This window comes from Mustela nivalis (genome assembly GCF_964662115.1).
Source record: "Mustela nivalis genome assembly, chromosome: 6".
In the NCBI taxonomy this organism is placed as follows: Eukaryota; Metazoa; Chordata; class Mammalia; order Carnivora; family Mustelidae; genus Mustela; species Mustela nivalis.
In genome coordinates, this window is record NC_139025.1 from 83,935,600 (window position 1) to 83,955,540 (window position 19,941).

The 19,941-nt window shown below is 39.8% G+C and overlaps 1 protein-coding gene across 1 annotated transcript in view; it reads right to left on the reverse strand.

The window, feature by feature from the left end:
* Positions 1-19,941, reverse strand: part of STARD9 (StAR related lipid transfer domain containing 9) — a 129,156-nt gene that overhangs the window by 41,172 nt on the left and 68,043 nt on the right. The window contains exons 8-17 of the mRNA XM_082735356.1: positions 16,440-16,509; positions 14,964-15,036; positions 9,825-9,892; positions 8,574-8,671; positions 7,955-8,164; positions 7,682-7,779; positions 6,606-6,683; positions 6,114-6,185; positions 3,264-3,443; positions 2-53 (exon numbers count right to left, since the gene is read on the reverse strand). Of these exons, the coding sequence (XP_082591482.1) occupies positions 2-53; positions 3,264-3,443; positions 6,114-6,185; positions 6,606-6,683; positions 7,682-7,779; positions 7,955-8,164; positions 8,574-8,671; positions 9,825-9,892; positions 14,964-15,036; positions 16,440-16,509 (999 nt within the window). The remainder of the gene's footprint in view (position 1; positions 54-3,263; positions 3,444-6,113; positions 6,186-6,605; positions 6,684-7,681; positions 7,780-7,954; positions 8,165-8,573; positions 8,672-9,824; positions 9,893-14,963; positions 15,037-16,439; positions 16,510-19,941) is intronic.

Below are 19,941 nucleotides of genomic sequence, written 5' to 3' on the forward strand. Positions count from 1 at the left end.
CCAATGTCCTGCTCCTGGTCTGAGTCAATCCTTCCTATTTTTGTTGTCCCCTCCTAAAGGAAAAAACAAATCTTTTTAAACAAGAATCAAAAGGGACACAGCCTGCCCCCAAAGCAGAGTCCAATTGTTGGAGTGTTATCACTGTCTTCCCATACCACTCTGGCATTTTCCACACCAGTTCTCAACGTTGGTCCAGGCTGTTCTGACTGCTCTGCCCACTCACTGCAGCCCAGGAAGCCTCTTTGAAGGCAGGGGGGGGGGGCGGGTATAAAAAAGCAGCACCAGTTCTTTGCAAAGTCAACAAGTATTGGCAAACTCCCTTCTGTCCCATAGCCTTAGGGAATAGCCATGACCGTTGGTCAGAGATTCTCTAGTCTGAGGAAGTGGGCACACAGGCAGAACTCTCCTCCAGGGACTAAGGTTGGTGTGGTTTAAGTTTAGTCCATTAATCTCAAAGAGGCACATGTTCTATGAAGATGTATGGAAGCACAGGATCTTTACCTTCTTGGTCGACAGATGAAGTTCAACAGACACCAGATTCTAAGAAGGGTAAAACACAAATAGGAGAAAAGCGTATCTAGAATCAAAAAGGACTGGAAGAGTATACGAGAGGAAGGGAAACTGGAGTTAGCATAAAGGAATCACTGGGTTAGTAGAAAACAGGCCTTCTGGCGCGTGGATTATGGCAATTCTTTTAAGAATACATGCCTCTATTTGTGGAAGGCAACAACATGACAAATGCTGAGTTTAGATACATGTTTATCATGTACTGAATAACCAGTCACTATGTCCCAGGCATTGCGCTGAATGCTTTATAGACATCTCTTATTTAATCCTGAAACAACCTAAAATAGTTATTATCCCCCTTTTTATATATGAAGAATCTGAAGCTGATGGGGAAAGTTGCCTATGGAACCCATATACTAAATAGGAGAGCCATGGCTAGAATTGATGTTTCTCTGGGCCTGAGCCCATGTTTGCCTATCCTCACCGCACCACCACCTCCCTGGTAGCTGATGTTTTTGAAGTGACCAGAGAGTTCCCCACTAGGTTTCACCATTAGTAGTCAGAAGTGGGCAGTCCCTTCAGCTCCCCCAAAATAGCTGGTGTAAAGGCAGTTTCCTCGAAGAAATGAACAAGACTCTGACCTTACTGGGCTTGCACATGCAGACAATCAGCGCCCCACCTTTTCTGCTCAGCCACTGAGGACCACACAATCAAATGGACGTTGGCCCCTACAAACACTACGAAACAAAACTGAGGAAAAGGGGTTAAGACCCCTCCTACCAGTTTCTGGTCAGCCCTGATGATGAAATGCATTCCTTACAAAAAGATAAGGTCACAGCCTATCACAACTCCTACATCTACAGGGCAGAAACCATCACAAATCCCAACGGCATTCTCATTTTACAAGGACTTAGTTGATGTCTGTGCTTGCTGCCCCCTCTGCTTATTTATGTAGGAAGAATTAATGGCACAGGGCAGTTATGAGAATGAAGTCCAGGATACCACTAACCTGTGCTCTACCCACCCTTCCCTCTGTCCTCTTCCCACCCAAGGTACTTGGGAAGTACCCAAGGTGACCAAAGGGAAAAGAGCTTCCTGAGCATTGCTAGGGATTAGTTCCATGTCTTTAACCAAGACAGCAATGCAAACACACAGAGGATCTTGAGCAATTACTGCTATACCATTGCCCAAACCAGGATCTAAACAAACAAAAAGAGAGAAACTCGGTACATAAAATGCAGAAATGCCAGGATTAGAACTGGACTGAACCCTCACCCTTCAGGTTCACTGGAAATGCATCAAGGAGGGGTCACCACCACCAGCGCACACAGACTCTGCAATGAAAACCAGCACTCCTACATTCGGAGGAGGCCTGCACCCATCTCTCACCTGATTCAATCTCAGTCCTGTCCTTTAACCCTCTGATGCCACCCTGAGCTCTACCACTTGAATTCTAGTTTCATCTGCTGGCTCCACATCCAACCAATACAGCAGATCAGTTCTACTCAAATAGTAACCATTTTAATCCACCTGGTCTTTTCCTAACCTCCAACTTATCCCCTTGGTTCTGCTTAATAGAAGAATTGATAGCCTTTGGTATTTAGATCTGTTTTTTAGGTAACAGCCACTTCTGCCTGAGGCATTTTCACTGAGCTAATTTACATTCACCATGTTGAAATGAGCTACTTTAATTTTTTGAGAGGCTTGGTCCCTGATATGGACCCTGAGGGCTCATCCTAAAATGAGCTCTCTTAACATCTCACTACCAGATATACTACAGCGTTAGGAGCCTGAGTTCTCCAGGGGTAAGAGCAGCATTATGTATCTCCCATAAACTCTGTTCCTTTCAATTGGCAGCTGGGAGCAATTCGGAGAATGAAGATTCGATTTGCAGTGAGCATAGGGATTTTGGCCACATAAAGTATGTTCTGCCAACCACAGGGATTGTCCTTCTACGGAGACACAAACATTTTGATAAGGACAGGATATGATGTACCTACCACTGGGGACTGACTCTCAAAATGCTTCATTTAGAAATGGTGACCTGCCTCTCTGTGACAAAGAACCAGGTGATCCAGGCCTTGGAAAGCAGGAGCTTTCTCCCCTTGTTCCAAATGGCTGGTGGTGTGCCCTCCCTCACCGTGCTGGCCCACCAGCTCTTTGGGCTCTCCCTCATGCTTTCTTTAAGCTTTCTGCATCTACTTTCATTCTCCTCTCTTCTTTCCCTGGTAAACCTAGTAACGGAGAAGCAGGAGGTACACTTTTTGTTGACTTGAGAGTTGAGAAGTGGGGAGGTGTTAGAAGGAAACTGTTTTAGATCTTGATTCCCCCTGTAGCCTCTGAAAGCTGTCTGTGAGCAGAGCTTTGGAGTGCCCATGGGATTTCGAGGTTAGGATTTCACTTCCATTCCTGCACTCTTGTGCTTCGGGAAGCCAGAAAAGGAATATAAGCAGCATCATTCTTACTTTAAAATGAGGAGATTAAATCACAGAGAATGAAAGTAAGTTATATAACAGCAGCAGTGGCAGCCACAGAAAAACAAATAATTATTCTGATTTCCAGTCTTCTGCTCTAATTATACAAAAGCAAATGAATCATAATTGGTTGGCTAGCCCAGTTTCCTGAGGGCAAACCTGAAGGCAGCTTTGTGGCAACTGGCTCAATTCACAGATGTGTAGCTGCTGCCCTTGACTTCTCCCTTTTTGACCTCTGGGACCGGTGGCTCAGGAAAAGAGGGAATGCACCAGCCTGCTCACCTTAAGGTGATAGAGCACAACACCTGTGCTGAGTACGTCGTCTTCCAAGGCCATTAGATGGGGCAGGCTGGAGTCAATGACCACACCAGCCCTCCTCCTGTTGATGTCCACTCTGTAATGCTCCATGAGGGCCTTCCACTCGTTCCACTTCTGGGTCCAGTCTTTAGTCAGCTGGTCTATCTGCAGAGATGGAGGAGGTGGTTTTAGACACCACCCCGCCCATGGAGCAGACTTAAGGTCAGAAACCATCCTGACTTGATTCCTCGGGGCATTCCTTCCTCACTTTTCCTCACTGTTACAATTCAAAGCTCCACAGAGGCCATTGCACCTCCTCTGTGAGCTGTTTTCTAACATTTCTCCAATATGCAAGTATTACTTTTATAAATAGAAACTCCCTCAGTAAATGTTATTTTTAAAGTTTTCTGCAACAAGCATGTATTGTTTCTATAACTTGACAAAAATGCCATAATTTTTTTTTATTAATTGAGATGTTAGTTATATGTTTATAATTTCCCTTTCCCTATTCCTCTTCTGTGTGATTCATACTGTGAGATCAAGTTCTACATCAGGCTCCATAGTGGGTGTGGAGCCTGCTTAAGAGTCTCTCTCTCCGGGCGCCTGGGTGGCTCAGTGGGTTAAGCTGCTGCCTTCGGCTCAGGTCATGATCTCAGGGTCCTGGGATCGAGTCCCGCATAGGGCTCTCTGCTCAGCAGGGAGCCTGCTTCCTCCTCTCTCTCTCTGCCTGCCTCTCTGCCTACTTGTGATCTCTCTCTGTCAAATACATAAATAAAATCTTTAAAAAAAAAAAAAAAGATTTAATAAAAAAAAAAAAGAGTCTCTCTCTCCCTCTGCTTCTATCCACTCCCTTAAAAAAATAGATGATAGAGATAGATAGACAGATAGATAGGTAGATATATACAGCAAATTACAGGCCTTAAGATAAGGCCACCTGGGGAACATGAATGAACAATGTTGAACATAAGGTGCTTTTCTCTTCTTTTGGTGGAAATGGTGGAAATGGATGCCCAGGCAGGAGAGTTATCCTGGGAATGGAAGAACTGAGGAAGCAAGAAAAGGACCTGAAAGACTAAGTACTTCTCTCGTAAAAGGGATACTTGAGAAAAAACAAAGTATGTCAAGTTTAGGTACAAGTGTTTTACATACCTCAGAAATGTTATTTTTAATGTTATACTCACTGAGTTGAAGTTTGCAAAGAATGAGACTACAGGGTACCCATGAAGGGCTGAGTTGGATGAAGACCTGGCAGAGGTGAGCAGCAACACACTCTGGCTTACAGTTTAGCCTGCCTGCTCAGCTACCTGGAGGTACCACTGAACACACCTCCCCTTCTGGCTGGCTTTCATCACCTACCTCCCTTACTGCCTAAGGTCAAAGGCCAGCAAGTGGCAGATTCAAACCCAGATCTGCCAGAATGTATAATGTAAAACTGCTAATGAGCTTGGAATGATTTTGACTCTTTACTTCATCTTTTATGTATACAGGAGTGATATTTTCCTTTTTCTTTTTTTTTTAATTTATTTTTTCAGTGTTCCAAGATTCATTGTTTATGTACCACACTCAGTGCTCCATACAATACATGCCCTCCTTAATGCCCATCACCAGGTTCCTCCATCCCCCCCAACCCCCTCCCTTCCAAAACCCTGTTTGTTTTTTCTGAACCAAAAATCAGAATGTATATTTAAGCATTGAATTTTTGAGAAATGTCTGGATATGTGATGTAGTCCTAACATTTAGTTTGGGTAACAAAATACTGACATAGCCAGGATACTTTATAATGTATAATGATGGTGCAATAGAATACTGGGAATTGGGACATTTGGGTTGTGGTATCTAAATGTATCCTGTCACCAAATAATGCCTGCCACTTCTTCCTTATAAGTGCCTCCAGAAATCACCATTTAATCTAACCTTCCTATATGTCTTGTCCTCACCTTCATGGAGTCACAAAATTAGTCTCTTTCCTAGTTGATCTCTGTGCTTCCAATTCATCCTACACACAACTGTCATATTAATTTCCCAAGATATACCTTTATTATGTCACTAACCTGGTTCAAGAAGCCATGATTAATACTGTGAATGTCAAGTTCAAACCTCCTAAACTGGCCCTAACCTCACCTCTACCACTCTCTGCCATGAATATATATTCTCATCCACTCGGTCTTCCTCACACTGTGGGCTTCCACATGGCTGCCCACATCAGTTCATTCTTTCAGTTCCATGGTCTTGCTAAGATTATCCCACCTTCATCCCAAATGCCTAACCCTTTCTTCCTATCTAACACACTCTACCAATCTTTCAAGATCTAGTTCAAGTTCTCTAGCCTTCAGCCACATCACTGTGATGCTGGTCCTGAAAATTCCAAGCCATAATGATTTCTTCCTTCCTTAAGCTCTTTTTATATAACACATGTAGTTCATTACATTTAACCATTCTCTAAATGTGTTTCCAAATAGAGTGCAAGCCACCTGTAGGAAGGAACTTCTTTTTCTCTCTTGAAGCATCATGCTGAACACCTATTTGGTGCTCAGTGAACACATGTCAGTCAGTTCATTTACTGACTGGAAAATAATTTTTTTCCTAGGCTACTGTCCCTATCCAAAGGAAGTTATCATGAACCCCTAAGAGAACAAAACAAAGAAAGCCAGTTACCAGCCCCTAAGGTAAACTCATTCTCCACTCAAAGCTCAGTGAATACCAAAACTATCTCTAAATTAGATAGAACCTCTCTGTCCTCACAAGGGAGCAGCCATGACTCAGGAATAATGGAGGGAAAGGAGATCTACTACCAAGGTGATGCAAAGCATAATTCAGTCCATCCAATTCACCCACCTTCAATTCATTCTGGAGAACCAACTCCTTCAGATTCTCATCCTTTTCCTCATTCGATGGACAGTAGTTTCTCTGCATAAAGAGAGAGATGTGCGATGTGGGTCTCATCCTTATTCTTATGAAGGAAGATAGGGGTAGATAAAGACTTTATCATTAAAATCAGAAACAAATCAGAAACTAAAATACTGGGGATCAGTATTTGAAAAAAAATTCAAAGAAATTTTTCTGGAGGGCTCCATTCCCTGAATCCACCTACACACAGAAGGAGGGCCATTTAGGCAAATGCCCTTTGGAAAACAAAGATGATATAGTGGGGATGCCCACCCCATCTGAAACTACTCAGGTAATCAGAGTCATCCATGTCTTGTCTTTGTTCCTGCCTCTGTTCTACAAGTGTACCTTAATTGAAAACATGGAATGCAGCAAGGCTCAGATTTTATGCAGAAGAAAAGCAGGTTTGGGGGAACAGAAAAGTTCTAAGTGCCAGAATACCAGTTCGAAGCTCAGCAGCATGGCTTTGAGTCTTCCAATCTCCTCCCTGAGTTCTCTGATCAGTTTTATATTTGCATCCTGAAACACAAAGAACTTGGTTTCACAAAGACTGATATCAGGCCCCCAAAAGCTCTAAGATGCTACACAGAAATAGTTTGGAAAAAGTGGTTTATTACTTTGGAGTAACTTCTGAGGCAGTCTTCTCAAAGTATGGTCCCAGAACCACATCACCTCCACCTACGAACTTGTTAGAAATGCAAATTCTGCACCCGCAATGTACTTAACCAGAAAATCTTGAGGGCTCGGGCCCATCTGTGGTGTAACCAACCCTCCAGGAGGTGAGCAGGAGGGTGACAGGTAACACCAGTGCCAGCGCACGTGTGGGTAGTAGATGTTCATCTTCCTGCAGTGCAACCACATTTAGTACCTACCTAATCACATGGCCCTTTAAAACAGTCCACAGACAGGCTATATAGGCTTGGCCACCAGTTTGTGATCCCTTCCCTGAAACTCTTTGCTGAAATTGCAAAGCACATAAGGAATTTTTTAAAGTTTCTCACTATTACTCAACTTTTCAAAATGAGTAAGTTCCTTATATGCCCCTTTTAGACTGAAACAGAGAACTCACTGCAGTTTGCACAGAAATAAATAAAATACAACCATGCATCCATGTAAACTCAAAATAAAAGCAGAAAACACAAAAAATTTTAAGTGATCTCCCTTAGGGTGGCAGTGGTACACCAGAGATCTTAAAAGGAATGGTCTCAAAGAAATATCTAAAATAATTTTAAAAGGTAACTGAATGAAGTCAGTAGAGATATGAGAGAAGGGTATGACACCGAAAGAAAGAATTCCACTCTGTCTTCATTTGGCAAGGTCAGGCAAGTTGGGGTGAGGGTGAAGTGAGAGAAAAAAAAGAAAGAAAGAAGGAAGACAAGAGGAGGGAAGGAAGGGAGGAAGGAAAGAAAAGAGAAAGAGAGAGAGAGGAAGGAAGGAAGAAATTAATTTTAAAAATGGGAGACTAAAAGAAGTTAGCGTAAATGATACCAGACCAAGACTTCAAATGAAGGTCTCACCTCATTTACCCGTGGCTTGTTGATGATGTGTTTGGCATTGGATGCATATCTCAGGGTGCTCATGGTCTCACTGTAGCAAGTGTGTGCAGGAGACACAGCTGAGGTAGAAGGAGAAAGTTAGAAACCACGCCAAGCCCTTCCAACCCAGCCTGTAACCACATGCCTTACTGCTACCGTCCATGCTATATCATGAGACCCTTAATGAAAGGGGTGGTCACAGCCCTTTCTCTGAGGCAGAGTACTAGTCCCAACAAGATCTAGCATCCCACTCACTAGCAACCATGATAGTTTTGGAGTTGCCCCCAAGACTGTCCTTCAGCAGCCAGGTCAACACGGAGTCCCGGTACGGGATGTAAGACTGCCTCCGGGAGGACCCCACTCCACTGCTGGTCCCAGACAGAGAGCTAGGAATCCCACTGTCACCACCATCACTGGCTGCACTGTTGAGGCTCTGGCAGCTGCTGAATGCTTGAGAATTCTGGGCTTTAAAGACAACAAAATAATAAAAGTGGAAGAAGAAAGGAATTATGAAACACGTGCATTAAAACAATGGCCGAAGAACACAAATGTAAGTATCACACTTTGTAATCCCTCTCTGCATGACAGAATAGTACAAATTTCAATCCTGAATTAGCCTTTGGACTCAGAACACAGACTGTGACCCACATGATTTTTCAGTCTTCCTTCTTCTTGAAATGAGAGGGTTGGGATGATGACCACACAGGGGTCTCAAGTGCAGACAAAAGAATATCCATTTTTATGGCCTCAGTCAGGAGGTAACTTTATAAAAAGAACCTTGTAAATGTCTACCCCCATTTTCATAAAATGAAAATATGTGAGCTATTTTCCAGAGTCTCCCTCCCACTCTGATAATCATCTATCAGCAAAATACCTAAGGTGGAGATGACAATTCCCAGAGTCACAAGAGACTTGTTGATATTGGCTCCTTCAGTAATGCGGTCCTTACAGTAACTGGGATCTGCTCTTTCACTGAAACAGTCAATGCAAAAAAAATAAAAGCAAAGAAGACACTGTCCTTGAAATGCTGTTGAAAGACACTATCCATTATGCTATACATTATATTAAAAGCCCACATGATAAATACTTTTTAGAATTCACTACCAGGAAAAGTATTACCATCTTGTAATAAACTGGCATTTCCTCCACTTCTTGGGCAATGGAAATCAAATAGTTCATTATCTTTTTTTAATTTTGGATGCCAGAGCACTTTTAGCTAACTGTAATGCTCATTTATAGTAATGATATTAGCATCAATATACCCAACCTTTGTTTTAATTTCACCTATTAATGGCCTTATGGTATCTGTGTCATTATCTGTCAACTGTCTTAAATTCCTTTTTTAAGTCAATGGGAAATATTAAAAAGTCATACTTCCAGGAGTCTGACACAGTTTCTTCCAGACAGCCCTTCATTTTTTCCCTCCAAAATGCCAGAGTTGCAGCTGACAGAGACAATACTTCATTTTTAAGGGAATGATGTACCGTATTAATAATTTAGTAGTTTTAAAATAAGAAAATTTGCTCTATCTCATCTCACACTTTTTTTGTGACATCTCCAAGACTTTCTTCTTTCTGGATATACATGTGACTACAATTTATGCTTTCTTCTAATACTTAGAAGATCATATCTTCTCCTCAATGAAACAGTATTTTAAAAGCTTTCTTTCTTTTTTTTTTTTCCAGTAACATACCGGCACACAATCAATATTAAGACAGAGAAAAAAAAGTGTATTAACTCAGTTACTTCCATTTAGAGCAGTGTTTTTTGATCTTGGCTATACACTGGAATCACCTGGGGAGCTTCAAAAATTACTGATCTCTGCACTGCCTCTGACCTCACTAATGACACAAGTTATTTGATCAGAGGTGAAACTAAGGCAGAGAATTTTTAAAGGCCCAGGTGATTTTAAGAGGCAGCTAAGATTTAGAACCCTTGATATAGATTTTTTAGCCCCTGGAAAACTATAATTTCTTAAAATAGCATTAAAAATTTTTTCTTTTGTCATTTTCTCAGGATGATTGAAATATGAAAAAGGATGGAACAAGTTTATTCCTTGTAAAACGGGCAAGAACAAGGTCATTGCCAAGGGATTAATTCCCCTTGGCTTTGAAATCCTAATTACCTGCCGGCTAGGTCCACAAGGTTGATCTTGCTAGCAATTTCAGAGGGGAGGTTGTTCTCCAGGATTGCCTAAGGGAGAAAACACATTTAAAGTTTTTCATTTGGAAGACAGTGTTTTGGGTCCCCCCCCCCCTTAGAAGCCCTCCTAAACAAGGTGATATTCTGGACTTTTAGCCAAATCACTCAAGAAATCTGTATTTGAATGTGCCCTGAACCAGATGAGCTCTCAAAGTCTGATAACTCAATGAGTAAGCCCTGAGTTATTTCATTAAAAATATGAGCAGGACTTCCACACAGTAAATCCCCACAAAGTCTTATGAGCACAATTTTCAGAGGTACCAGAAATTTTAATGCGATTTAGCAGGTAAATGCTCAACTCCCCTCTTGGGGGCTGACTCTCATCAGTAGAGATCCACCCTCTCAGGGTTTGCCTCTCCTTAACTGGAGTCACAGCATGTTAACTCACCAGGGCAAGCACTCTACCTATGCTCTCTACTCAGGGGCACCCAGCCCTCAAGAGCAAAACTATTTTTCCTTTTTTTAAAAGAAATTAAGTGTGGGGTTTTGTTGTTCCATTTTATTGTGCATCCATCACCAAAATCCAGTTTTAAAACATTTCCAACAATCCCCTAAATTCCCTCAAGTCAGTTTGCAATCAAGCTCCACTCCCATCCCTATGCCTAGGCAACCACTCATCAACTTTCTATATAAAATGTGTCTTCTCAGGATATCTCATACAAATGGAATTACACAAGGTCTAGCTTCTTTCACTACTTAATTATTTTGAGATTTATCCACAGTGTCGCGTGTATCAAGAATTCACTCCTTTTTTAACACTGAATTGTATTCCACTGTATGAATATACCAGGTTTATTTATCCATTCACCTCTTCATGGACATTTGGGTTATTTCCAGCTTTGAGCAATTACAAATAAAGCTGCCATGGATATTTGAGTACAAGTCTCTATATGGACATACCATTTCTTTTCTCTTGGGGAAAAATAGCTAGGTGTGGTTTTAGATTATAAGGTAGATATATGTTTAAATTATTAAATTCTCTTCCCAAGTTGTATCACTTTACATTCCAACTGGTAATATAGTGGATGAGAAATCCAGCTCCTACATGTCAGGTCACGAATTAGTATAATCCTCTTTTCAATTCTAGCTGTTTTAAAAAGCAGATAGTGGCATCTCATTTAATTTGCACTCCCTTAATGTTTAGTGATTTATGCATCTTTTCAAGTGCTTAATTGCCATCTGTATATTTTCTTTACTTAAGTGTTGATTTAAAACTTTTGTCCACTGTTTTGAGTTGCTTTCTTACTATTGATATAGTTCTATATATATTGTGGATACAATTCCTTTATCAGATGTTTTACATATACATTTTCCCTATCTGTGATTTTTCTTTTTGTTCTCTTAATAACGTCTTTCAAATAAAAGTTTTAAATTTGGATCAATGGTAAATTTCAATTTGTTCTTTTGTTCAGTTTGTATTTTTAGTGCCACATCAGAAAAACCTTTGCCTAATCCAATATCACAAAGATTCTCCCAAGTTATCTTCAAGTTTAATAGTTTCAGGCCTTACATTTATGTCTATGATCTAGTTGGGAGTTAATTTTTAGATAATGTCAAGGTATGGATCAAAGTTGTTCTATTTGGGGAAGGGGTTTGTTTTTACTTTTAACATATGGATATCCACTTATCCTACCAGCATTTGTTGAAAAGATTACATTTTGCACTGAATTGCCTTTGCAAGTTTGTGAAAAATACTTGCCTGTATACATATGGGTTTATTTTGGACTCTCTTCAGTTCTGTGGATCTATTTGCCTATCTTAACGTTAATGTCACACTATTTTGATTAGCCTTTTATTTTTGCCTTAAAAATCATTATATTAGGAGCACCTGGGTGCCTCAGTGGGTTAAGCCTCTGCCTTTGGCTCAGGCCATGGTCTCAGGGTCCTGGGATCAAGCCCTGCATCGGGTTCTCTGTTCAGCAGGGAGCCTGTTTCCACCCATCCCTTTGTCTGCCTCTCTGCCTACTTGTGATCTCGTGCTCTCTCTCTCTCTCTCTCTGTCAAATAAATAAGTAAATAAATCTTAAATAATAATAATAATAACTTAATTCCTATAAATATAGAAAGTTTACTGCAATATATCTTCTTTTCATCTTCACTTCTTTGTGCTTAGTGTATTATGTATGACAATGTATATATATATGATATATGTAACACAGCATTATAATTATTCTTTTTTTTAAAGATTTTATTTATTTACTTGAGAGACAGTGAGAGAGAGCATGAGAGGGAAGAAGGTCGGAGGGAGAAGCAGACTCTCAGTGGAGCTGGGAGCCTGATGTGGGACTTGATCCCAGGACTCTGTGATCATGACCCAAGCCAAAGGTAGTTGCCCAACCAACTGAGGCACCCAGGCACCCTATAATTATTCTTTTATACAATCTTATTTTTTAATAACATTGGAAGAAAAATAAGGAAGAATATATTTATGTAGCTTTTTATATTAACCCACATATTTCCTATTCTTAGCACTTTTCATTCCTTCCTGTAGACTTAAGTTACTGATACTGCTTTCTCTCAACCTGAAAGATTTCATTTGATTTTCTCACAAGTTACACTTGCAAGCAATGAATTTTTTCTTCTTATTATTTTTTTAAATCTAGGAATGTTCTTATTTCATCTTCATTTGGTAAAGTTAGTTTTGCTGCATATACAATTCTTGGTTGACAGTTTTATTTCCTTTCAGCACTCTGTCTTCTGGGGTTCAATGACCATTAATCATGTAACTGTTTTCTTATATATCATAAGTCATTTTTCTCTAGCTATATTCAAGATTTTCTTTTTGTCTTTCAACAACTGACTGTGATATATCCAGGTATGGATCTTTTTATGTTTATTTTACCTGGAGTTCTTAAAATACTTGTATCTGTACACTAATGATTTTTAACAACTCTGGAATTTTTTTGGCCACTATTTTTCGAATTTTTCTTATGTCTATTTTCTCTTCTCTTTCTGGGATCCCCATTACATTTATGTTAACACAACTGCTGTATGTTAACAGGTCTGTAAGGCTCTGTAAAAAAAATTTTTTGAAGATTTTTATTCACTTGACAAGAGACAGAGAGAAAGGGAACACAAGCAGGGAGAGTGAGAGAGGGAGAGGGACAAGCAGATTCCCTGCCAAGCAAGGAGCCAGACGTGGGACTCGATCCCAGGACTCTGGGATCATGACCTGAGCCGAAGGCTGATGTTTAACAACTGAGCCACCCAGGCACTCAACTCTACATTTTTCTTTAGTCTTTTTACTCTCTCTTCTTCAAACTGAATGATTTATTTACTTATTTTTAAAGATCTATCTATCTATCTATCTATCTTAGGAGAGAGAGAGCACAAGCAGGGGGAGTGGCAGGTAGAGCAGGCTGAGGGAAAAGCACACTCCCTGCTGAGCAAGAAGCCCGATACAAGACTTCATCCTAGGCATTCGTTTAACCAACTGAGCCACTAAGGTGTCCTCAAATTGGATGATTTCTATTTGTCTATATTCAAGTTAGGTAGTTCTTCTGCCATTCTCCTATCTGCTCAAGTCCCACTACTTTTTTGTTTCAGTTATTGTACACTTCAATTCCAGGACCCCAACCCTATTTTATCTAACAATTTCTATGATTTTATTGAAATTCTGTTGAGTCACTGGCATTGCTTTTTCCTTTAATTCATTAAATATGGTTTCCTTCAGCTCCTTGAACATATTTAATCAGTTGCTTTGAAGACTTTGTATGCTAAATCAAACATCTGGAGCACTTAGAATCAGTTTCTACTGACTGTTTCCCCTCCCTTTATGACACTGGTTGCATTTTCTTATTTCCTTTTGCACGTCTAATAATTTTTGGTTGAAAACTAGACCTTTTAGATAAGATATTGTAACAACTCTGAATTCTGAATTTTTCCATCTTGAGGGTCGTAGTGGTTGTTGTTTGGTTTCTCTGGTAACTTCCCTGGGCTAAAAATTTCTAAATTCTGCTTCTCGAGCAATATATAGCCAAAGAGGTCTCTGTTTAGGTTTTTTCCTTTGTTTTTAATTCTAAGCTTGGGCTTTGGGGGGCCACCCTCTGTCTGCATAGGTGAGTGTATGACCAGCAAAAGACTGGTCAGAAGTTATAATCAAACACCTTGAGACAATAAGATCTCTATTCTTTTTTGGTGGATCTATGTGCGGGCTGGAGAATGCATCAAAAATTCAGTTCTAGGTTTAAGTTCTGCTCAGTATAGGATATGTGAAGATCTTATCAAGCCCACTATGGCTGCATCATTTTCCAGAACTCTCTATTAAATCCCCAGTTAATCTGCCAGTTCATTTCTTTCCTGAAACAGACTAACAATCCCAAACTAATGGAGTCACTGACTTCCTTGTGAGCTTGCCACCAAGACCACCATTCTGACAATGGTCCAAATCAAGTGAACTCCTCTAGCAGTGGTAGCAACAAAGTTGCTGGTTTTCACTGCCTTCCATTCTCTGATTGAACTACCTCACTTACAGAGACAGGTAGGGATGGGAACAGCCCAAGGCAATACACCACAGATTTGCACTATTCTTACCTGTAATTCAGTAGTTTTCTTGAATAAATGTCTTGGTTTATTATATGACTCTGGTCTATTTTTAGAGCAGAGAAGTAATTACTTTGACATTTTGTCCAGGTTTACAGTTTGGTGGGGGGGGGGATTTGTTGATCTACTTATTCCTAGTAAAAGTAAATCTACATTTTAAGAGAAGTAAATCGTCATAACAGAAGTAAATCTTCTATATTTTTATTTTAATGCTTATTTTCATTTCAATCTTACTTCTTGTTATAATGCTCATACTGATCACATAGATATAAAAGTACATTAAAATGTTATAAGTAAAATATAAGTTGAAGATATTTTGATTAGTCTTTATGAAACTGCCTCTACCCCTTCTGGTTTAGAGCTTAGTAGATTATATGTAGGTCCTCTTTATAACATTAGGTCAAAGTAGAGGGTCTGTAAATGGAAAGTTAGGAAGAAAGGAAAAGAAATAAGAACACAAGAAAGCAGTCAAAAGGGACAAGGAAAGGAAGAAATCTAAGCAAATAAAGGAGTAACCAACCTGTGTATAGTAGATAGTGAAGATGGCATGGGATCTGCTGCTGGCCTCGTGAACATGAGTAGCTGCTGTGATTCTATGTACATAAAGGAAAACAATTAGGATAAGTATTGTATATCCATAGCGGATCTTTAATGGGGAAAAAAAGAAATGTTAGTGCCAAGGTTCACAGGTGAGAATCATAAAACACCCATATTTAGTCCAGTTTAGTTAGGAGAGTGATCCAAAGATGGCAGAAGCATCATTCTAGGTACTGATATCTGAGAATAAAATGCAGTGTAGCTTCATATTAAACCACGTTAGAACACATTTTAAGCAATAGAAGCAAAAATCAGTGTTGAAAAAGGGGAATACTAGAGTGTCATCAACATGGAAGAATACCCCTAAAACAGACCCAGTTAAGTAGGACAAATGGAGGTAGAAAGCTTGCTGGAGAAGCATCAAAGAGAAAGTAAAATGTGAGTAAACACTAAATATTAGTCTTACAGTGTCAGAAAGGAATTTGAAATGAGATCTTCAATTATGTCAATGTCATACTTAAGCCAGGTGAAATTCAAAGTCTTCTTCAGAAATTCATTGCAATATTAATCATATTAATCCTTAAAGTCAGAAAAGCCTTCCCTTAATCTAAATCTAAGTCAATCATATTTCAGCTTAAGATCATGTCATGGACCTCTGTCCTCAGAGGAGCTGGAGAATTTAAGAAGAGTCAAACTCCAAAGTCAGGTCTCAAGGATAGAGAAGGTGAAGCCTGACACTTCAAGATCAAGGAACCCAGGGTATCCTGAAGACCAGAGGCAAGTGCCTCCAGGATAGTTCTATGAAACCCAAGGAGTGGAATGTTAAATTTAAAGGTCTTTCTTTACAGTCAATTAACTTGGACTTGCTACTAATAGGGTAAAAAGAAGACTAAATCCCAACGTTTTTTCCAGGTAAAAAAGGCTATTCTTTCAGGCATATACTAATAACAGTCTGGGTATTTCCTAGTAACTAAAAATATGCAATATTATCACAATTAACAATAGTTTATAGGAAAGTTTACAGTGCTTATTCATTGCAGATTCAAAACAGTCTTTCGGGGGTAGCATTTACAAGTATGCAAAACTAGAAGAAAAACAATTCTCTGAAACACTTTAAACTATATTGGATCTTATTTCTATCAAGCCTTCAGAGAGGACAATGCAGGCAAGAACATTTTCTTCAGTCAAAAAGTTATGTATTATAAGACAAAGCACAGAGTAACTCTGGGCTTACTGCCCAATATTATTATATCCAGAACAAACTCCACCTCGTGAGAAATGCACAAAATCTCAGCCACTGCCCCTTATCCTGAGTACATTACTGTTCTGAGAAAGGCCTCCTGATTGTGAATGTGGGGAAGCTGCAAGGAGAAGTATAATCATATACTTGAAAGGGGGATGAGCACACAGGAAAGAAGAGTAAGACTGAAAGAAGGACAGCAACAAATAAACCTGTTACCTGTTTGCTATTCCCTCCTCCAAGAGTTGAATTACTTGCTTATAGTTGGTAACTACATGTTGAGATAAACCTATCAGATTTGTGAGGGAGGAAAAAAGAAAATAAAATTTTTGGTAAAGTTTAACTTCTTGTTGGCCATTAACTTTATCCTAATTTATATAATATGATAGACAAGGATGAGAGAACTTGACTAAATTCTTTAAGATGGTAAATTATCTTTTTATTTACTTATTTTTTAATGGGAAGCCTACTGTCAAGCATTATGATAGGCTCTGGAAACACAAGTCTCTGCTCTCATAGAAAATGTAGTCCAGAATTCATATAGTGGTTATGCTAATAACAACAAAAAAAAGGTAATTCCTTACAATTGAGCTGTATAGGGTATAAGAAAAGTTCTTATATTATCTCACTTGGCCCTCACCAAATTGCTAAGGTAAACAGATACTATGTGTCCCACAAGATGGCAGACTCGATTTGACATACAAAACATACAGTATACATGTCTCTACCCAAATGCAGTTTACAATCATGAGAATTTATACTACACAACATAATATGGCCAAATGCCACAGGAGTAAAAGAGATAATAAATGGTAAGGAGATCAGAGGAGTGGCCAGGGCAGGCTTCATGGAGGGAGTGAGACTTGAATTCAGTCACTGAAGAATGGGTCAGCTTCAGATAGGTGAAAAGGAGCTTAAGGACATGAAAGTAAGTCTTTATGGGTAGTTACTGACCAGGTCAAAAAGTGCCTTCACAACTGAATCAGAGATATAGGGACAGACTAACTTTGGTGGCTCGATTGGTAAATATAATAATGCTAGAAATTAACAAAGCAATTTCAACATTGACTAGATTTCTTTATATTAAGAAATTATTGTTAAAACCACAATGAGGTATCACCTCATACCTGTCAGAATAGCTAAAATAAAAAACACAAGAAACAACAAATGTTGGTGAGAATGCAGTGAAAAGGAAGCCCTTATGCACTATTGGTGGGAACGGAAACTGGTGCAGACACTGTGGAAAACAGTATGGAGATTCCTTTAAAAATTAGAAAACAGGGGCGCCTGGGTGGCTCAGTGGGTTAAAGCCTCTGCCTTCAGCTCAGGTCATGATCTCAGGGTCCTGGGATCGAGCCCCGCATTGGGCTCTCTGCTCAGCGGGGAGCCTATTTCCTTCTCTCTCTCTGCCTGCCTCTCTGCCTGCTTGTGATCTCTCTCTGTCAAATAAATAAATAAAATTTAAAAATAAATAAAAATTAAAAAATAAATAAATATTAGAAAACAGAACTACCATATGGTCCAGTATTTCCACTATTTACCCAAAGAATAGGAAAACTCTAATTTGAAAAGATATATGCACCCTTATGTTTATAGCAGCATTATTCACAATAGCCAAAATACGGAAGCAGCCCAGTGCCCATCAATAGATGACAAGATAAAGAAAGTGTGGGATATATATACAATTGAATGTTATTCAGCCATCAAAAAGAACGAAATCTTGCCATTTGCAGTGACATGGATGGAACTAGAGGATATTATGTTAAGTGAAGTCAGTCAGAGAAAGACAAATACTATATGATTTCAATCACATATGGAGTTTAAGAAACAGAACAAATGAACATGGGGAAGGGGAGGAAAAATAAAATAAGATAAAAACGGAGGGAGACAAATCATAAATGACTCTTAACTATAGGAAACAAACTGAGGGTTGCTGGAGCGGAAGTAGGTGGAGTAATGGGGTAATTGGGTGATGGGCATTAAAGAGGGCACTTGATGTAATGAGCACTGGGTGTTATATGCAACTGATAGATGACTAAATTCTACCCCTGAAACTTTTTTAATTTTAAAAAAGATTTTATTTATTTATTTGACAGAGAGAAATCACAAGTAGACAGAGAGGTAGGCAGAGAGGCAGGCAGAGAGAGAGGGGGAAGGAGGCTACCCGCTGAGCAGAGAGCCCAATGCGGGGCTCGATCCCAGGACCCTGGGATCATGACCTGAGCCGAAGGCAGAGGCTTTAACCCACTGAGCACCCAGGTGTCCCTTAATATACAATATGATAACTAAATTGAATTTAAATTTTTAAAAATTTTTAAATTATTTCCTGATCTTTAGGAAAAAAAACACTAAAAACAAAAACAAATAATAATAATAATAATAATCAGTGTAATTAACCACATTAGCAGGATAAGACAAAGTCAGATGCTATGGAAAAGCATTTGTAAAAACACAGTAATTTTTAAAAAGATTTTATTTATTTATTTGAGAGAGAGAACACAGAAGGAGAAGCAGACTTCCACTCACCAGAGCCTGATGCAGGGCTTGATCCTAGGACCTGCCTGAGTTCATGACCTAAGCCAATGGCAGAGGCTTAACCATCTGAGCCACCCAAGCACCCCAAAACACAGTAATCTTACTAAAACATTTTTAGCACCCCTTCTATTTCCCTTCCCTGCAAATGTAATCCTAAAGTTATTAAGCTGAACAGAGCAGGGTAGGCTACTATGAAGGTGAGGGGCTGCAGTGATGGCTACAGTGACGCAAAGCAGGGTGAAGAGCCTGAAAGGAGGTGGAGTGTGTCCACATAGGGTTGCCTGGTACGGATGGCCAAGACAAGCCTGAGCAGGGGTGTCCACAACCTTGTTTGTTTGGGTCCACACACAGGGAAAGCCTGGCATGACAGTGTGGTGAGGAGGGTGATTGCACATGTTGCAGCCTGGCCCAGAAAGTCAGAGCCTGAGGGGGCTGAAGGGAGCATCCATGTCAGAGGCGGGGCTTCCATGTCAGAGTGAGGAGGTGGACCAGCAAAGGGATACAAAGACCAAGAAGGGTATAGAATGCACCTACACCGTGGGGAGCTAAGGGGCAGGCAGCCCCACACGGAGTGCTGGAACTGTGGAGACAGGACCCAGCAGAGGGTATCTAAGCACAGCCAGGCAAGGAGGGTACCCACGTGAGAGAGAGAAGAGTAATGGCAAGAAGACTGATTACATGTAGGAAGGCAGTTCAAAGAAGTAGTTCCCCTGTTAAATAAAGGAATTACAAAGGTGCCTGAGTGACTCAGTCAGTTGGATGTCCTACTCTTGGTTTCCACTCAGATGCACTTATGGGATCCACACTGGGCTCTGCGCTCAGAGAGGAATCTGCTTGAGATTCTCTCTTTTCCTCTGACCTTCTTTGCTTGTGTTCTCTCTTAAATAAATGTCTTTTTAAAAAATAAAATTAAGAAAAATAAATAAAAAAAATAAAATTAAGGAATTACAAATATGAAAAGGGAGAAATTGAGAATGAACTCTCTTGTGTTGGACAGCAATTAGAGGTACTGGTATGAACACAGACTACCTAGATCTGTCCACTCAGAAGGACCACATGTTGCAACATCAATAGTAATAGGCATACATAGTACCTATATCTTAGCTTTAGTTTCCAAATACTACTCTCCAGCAAAAAGGAACAGGTAAGATAAATAAAAGTAAAACGAAATGGCTGATACCAAGAC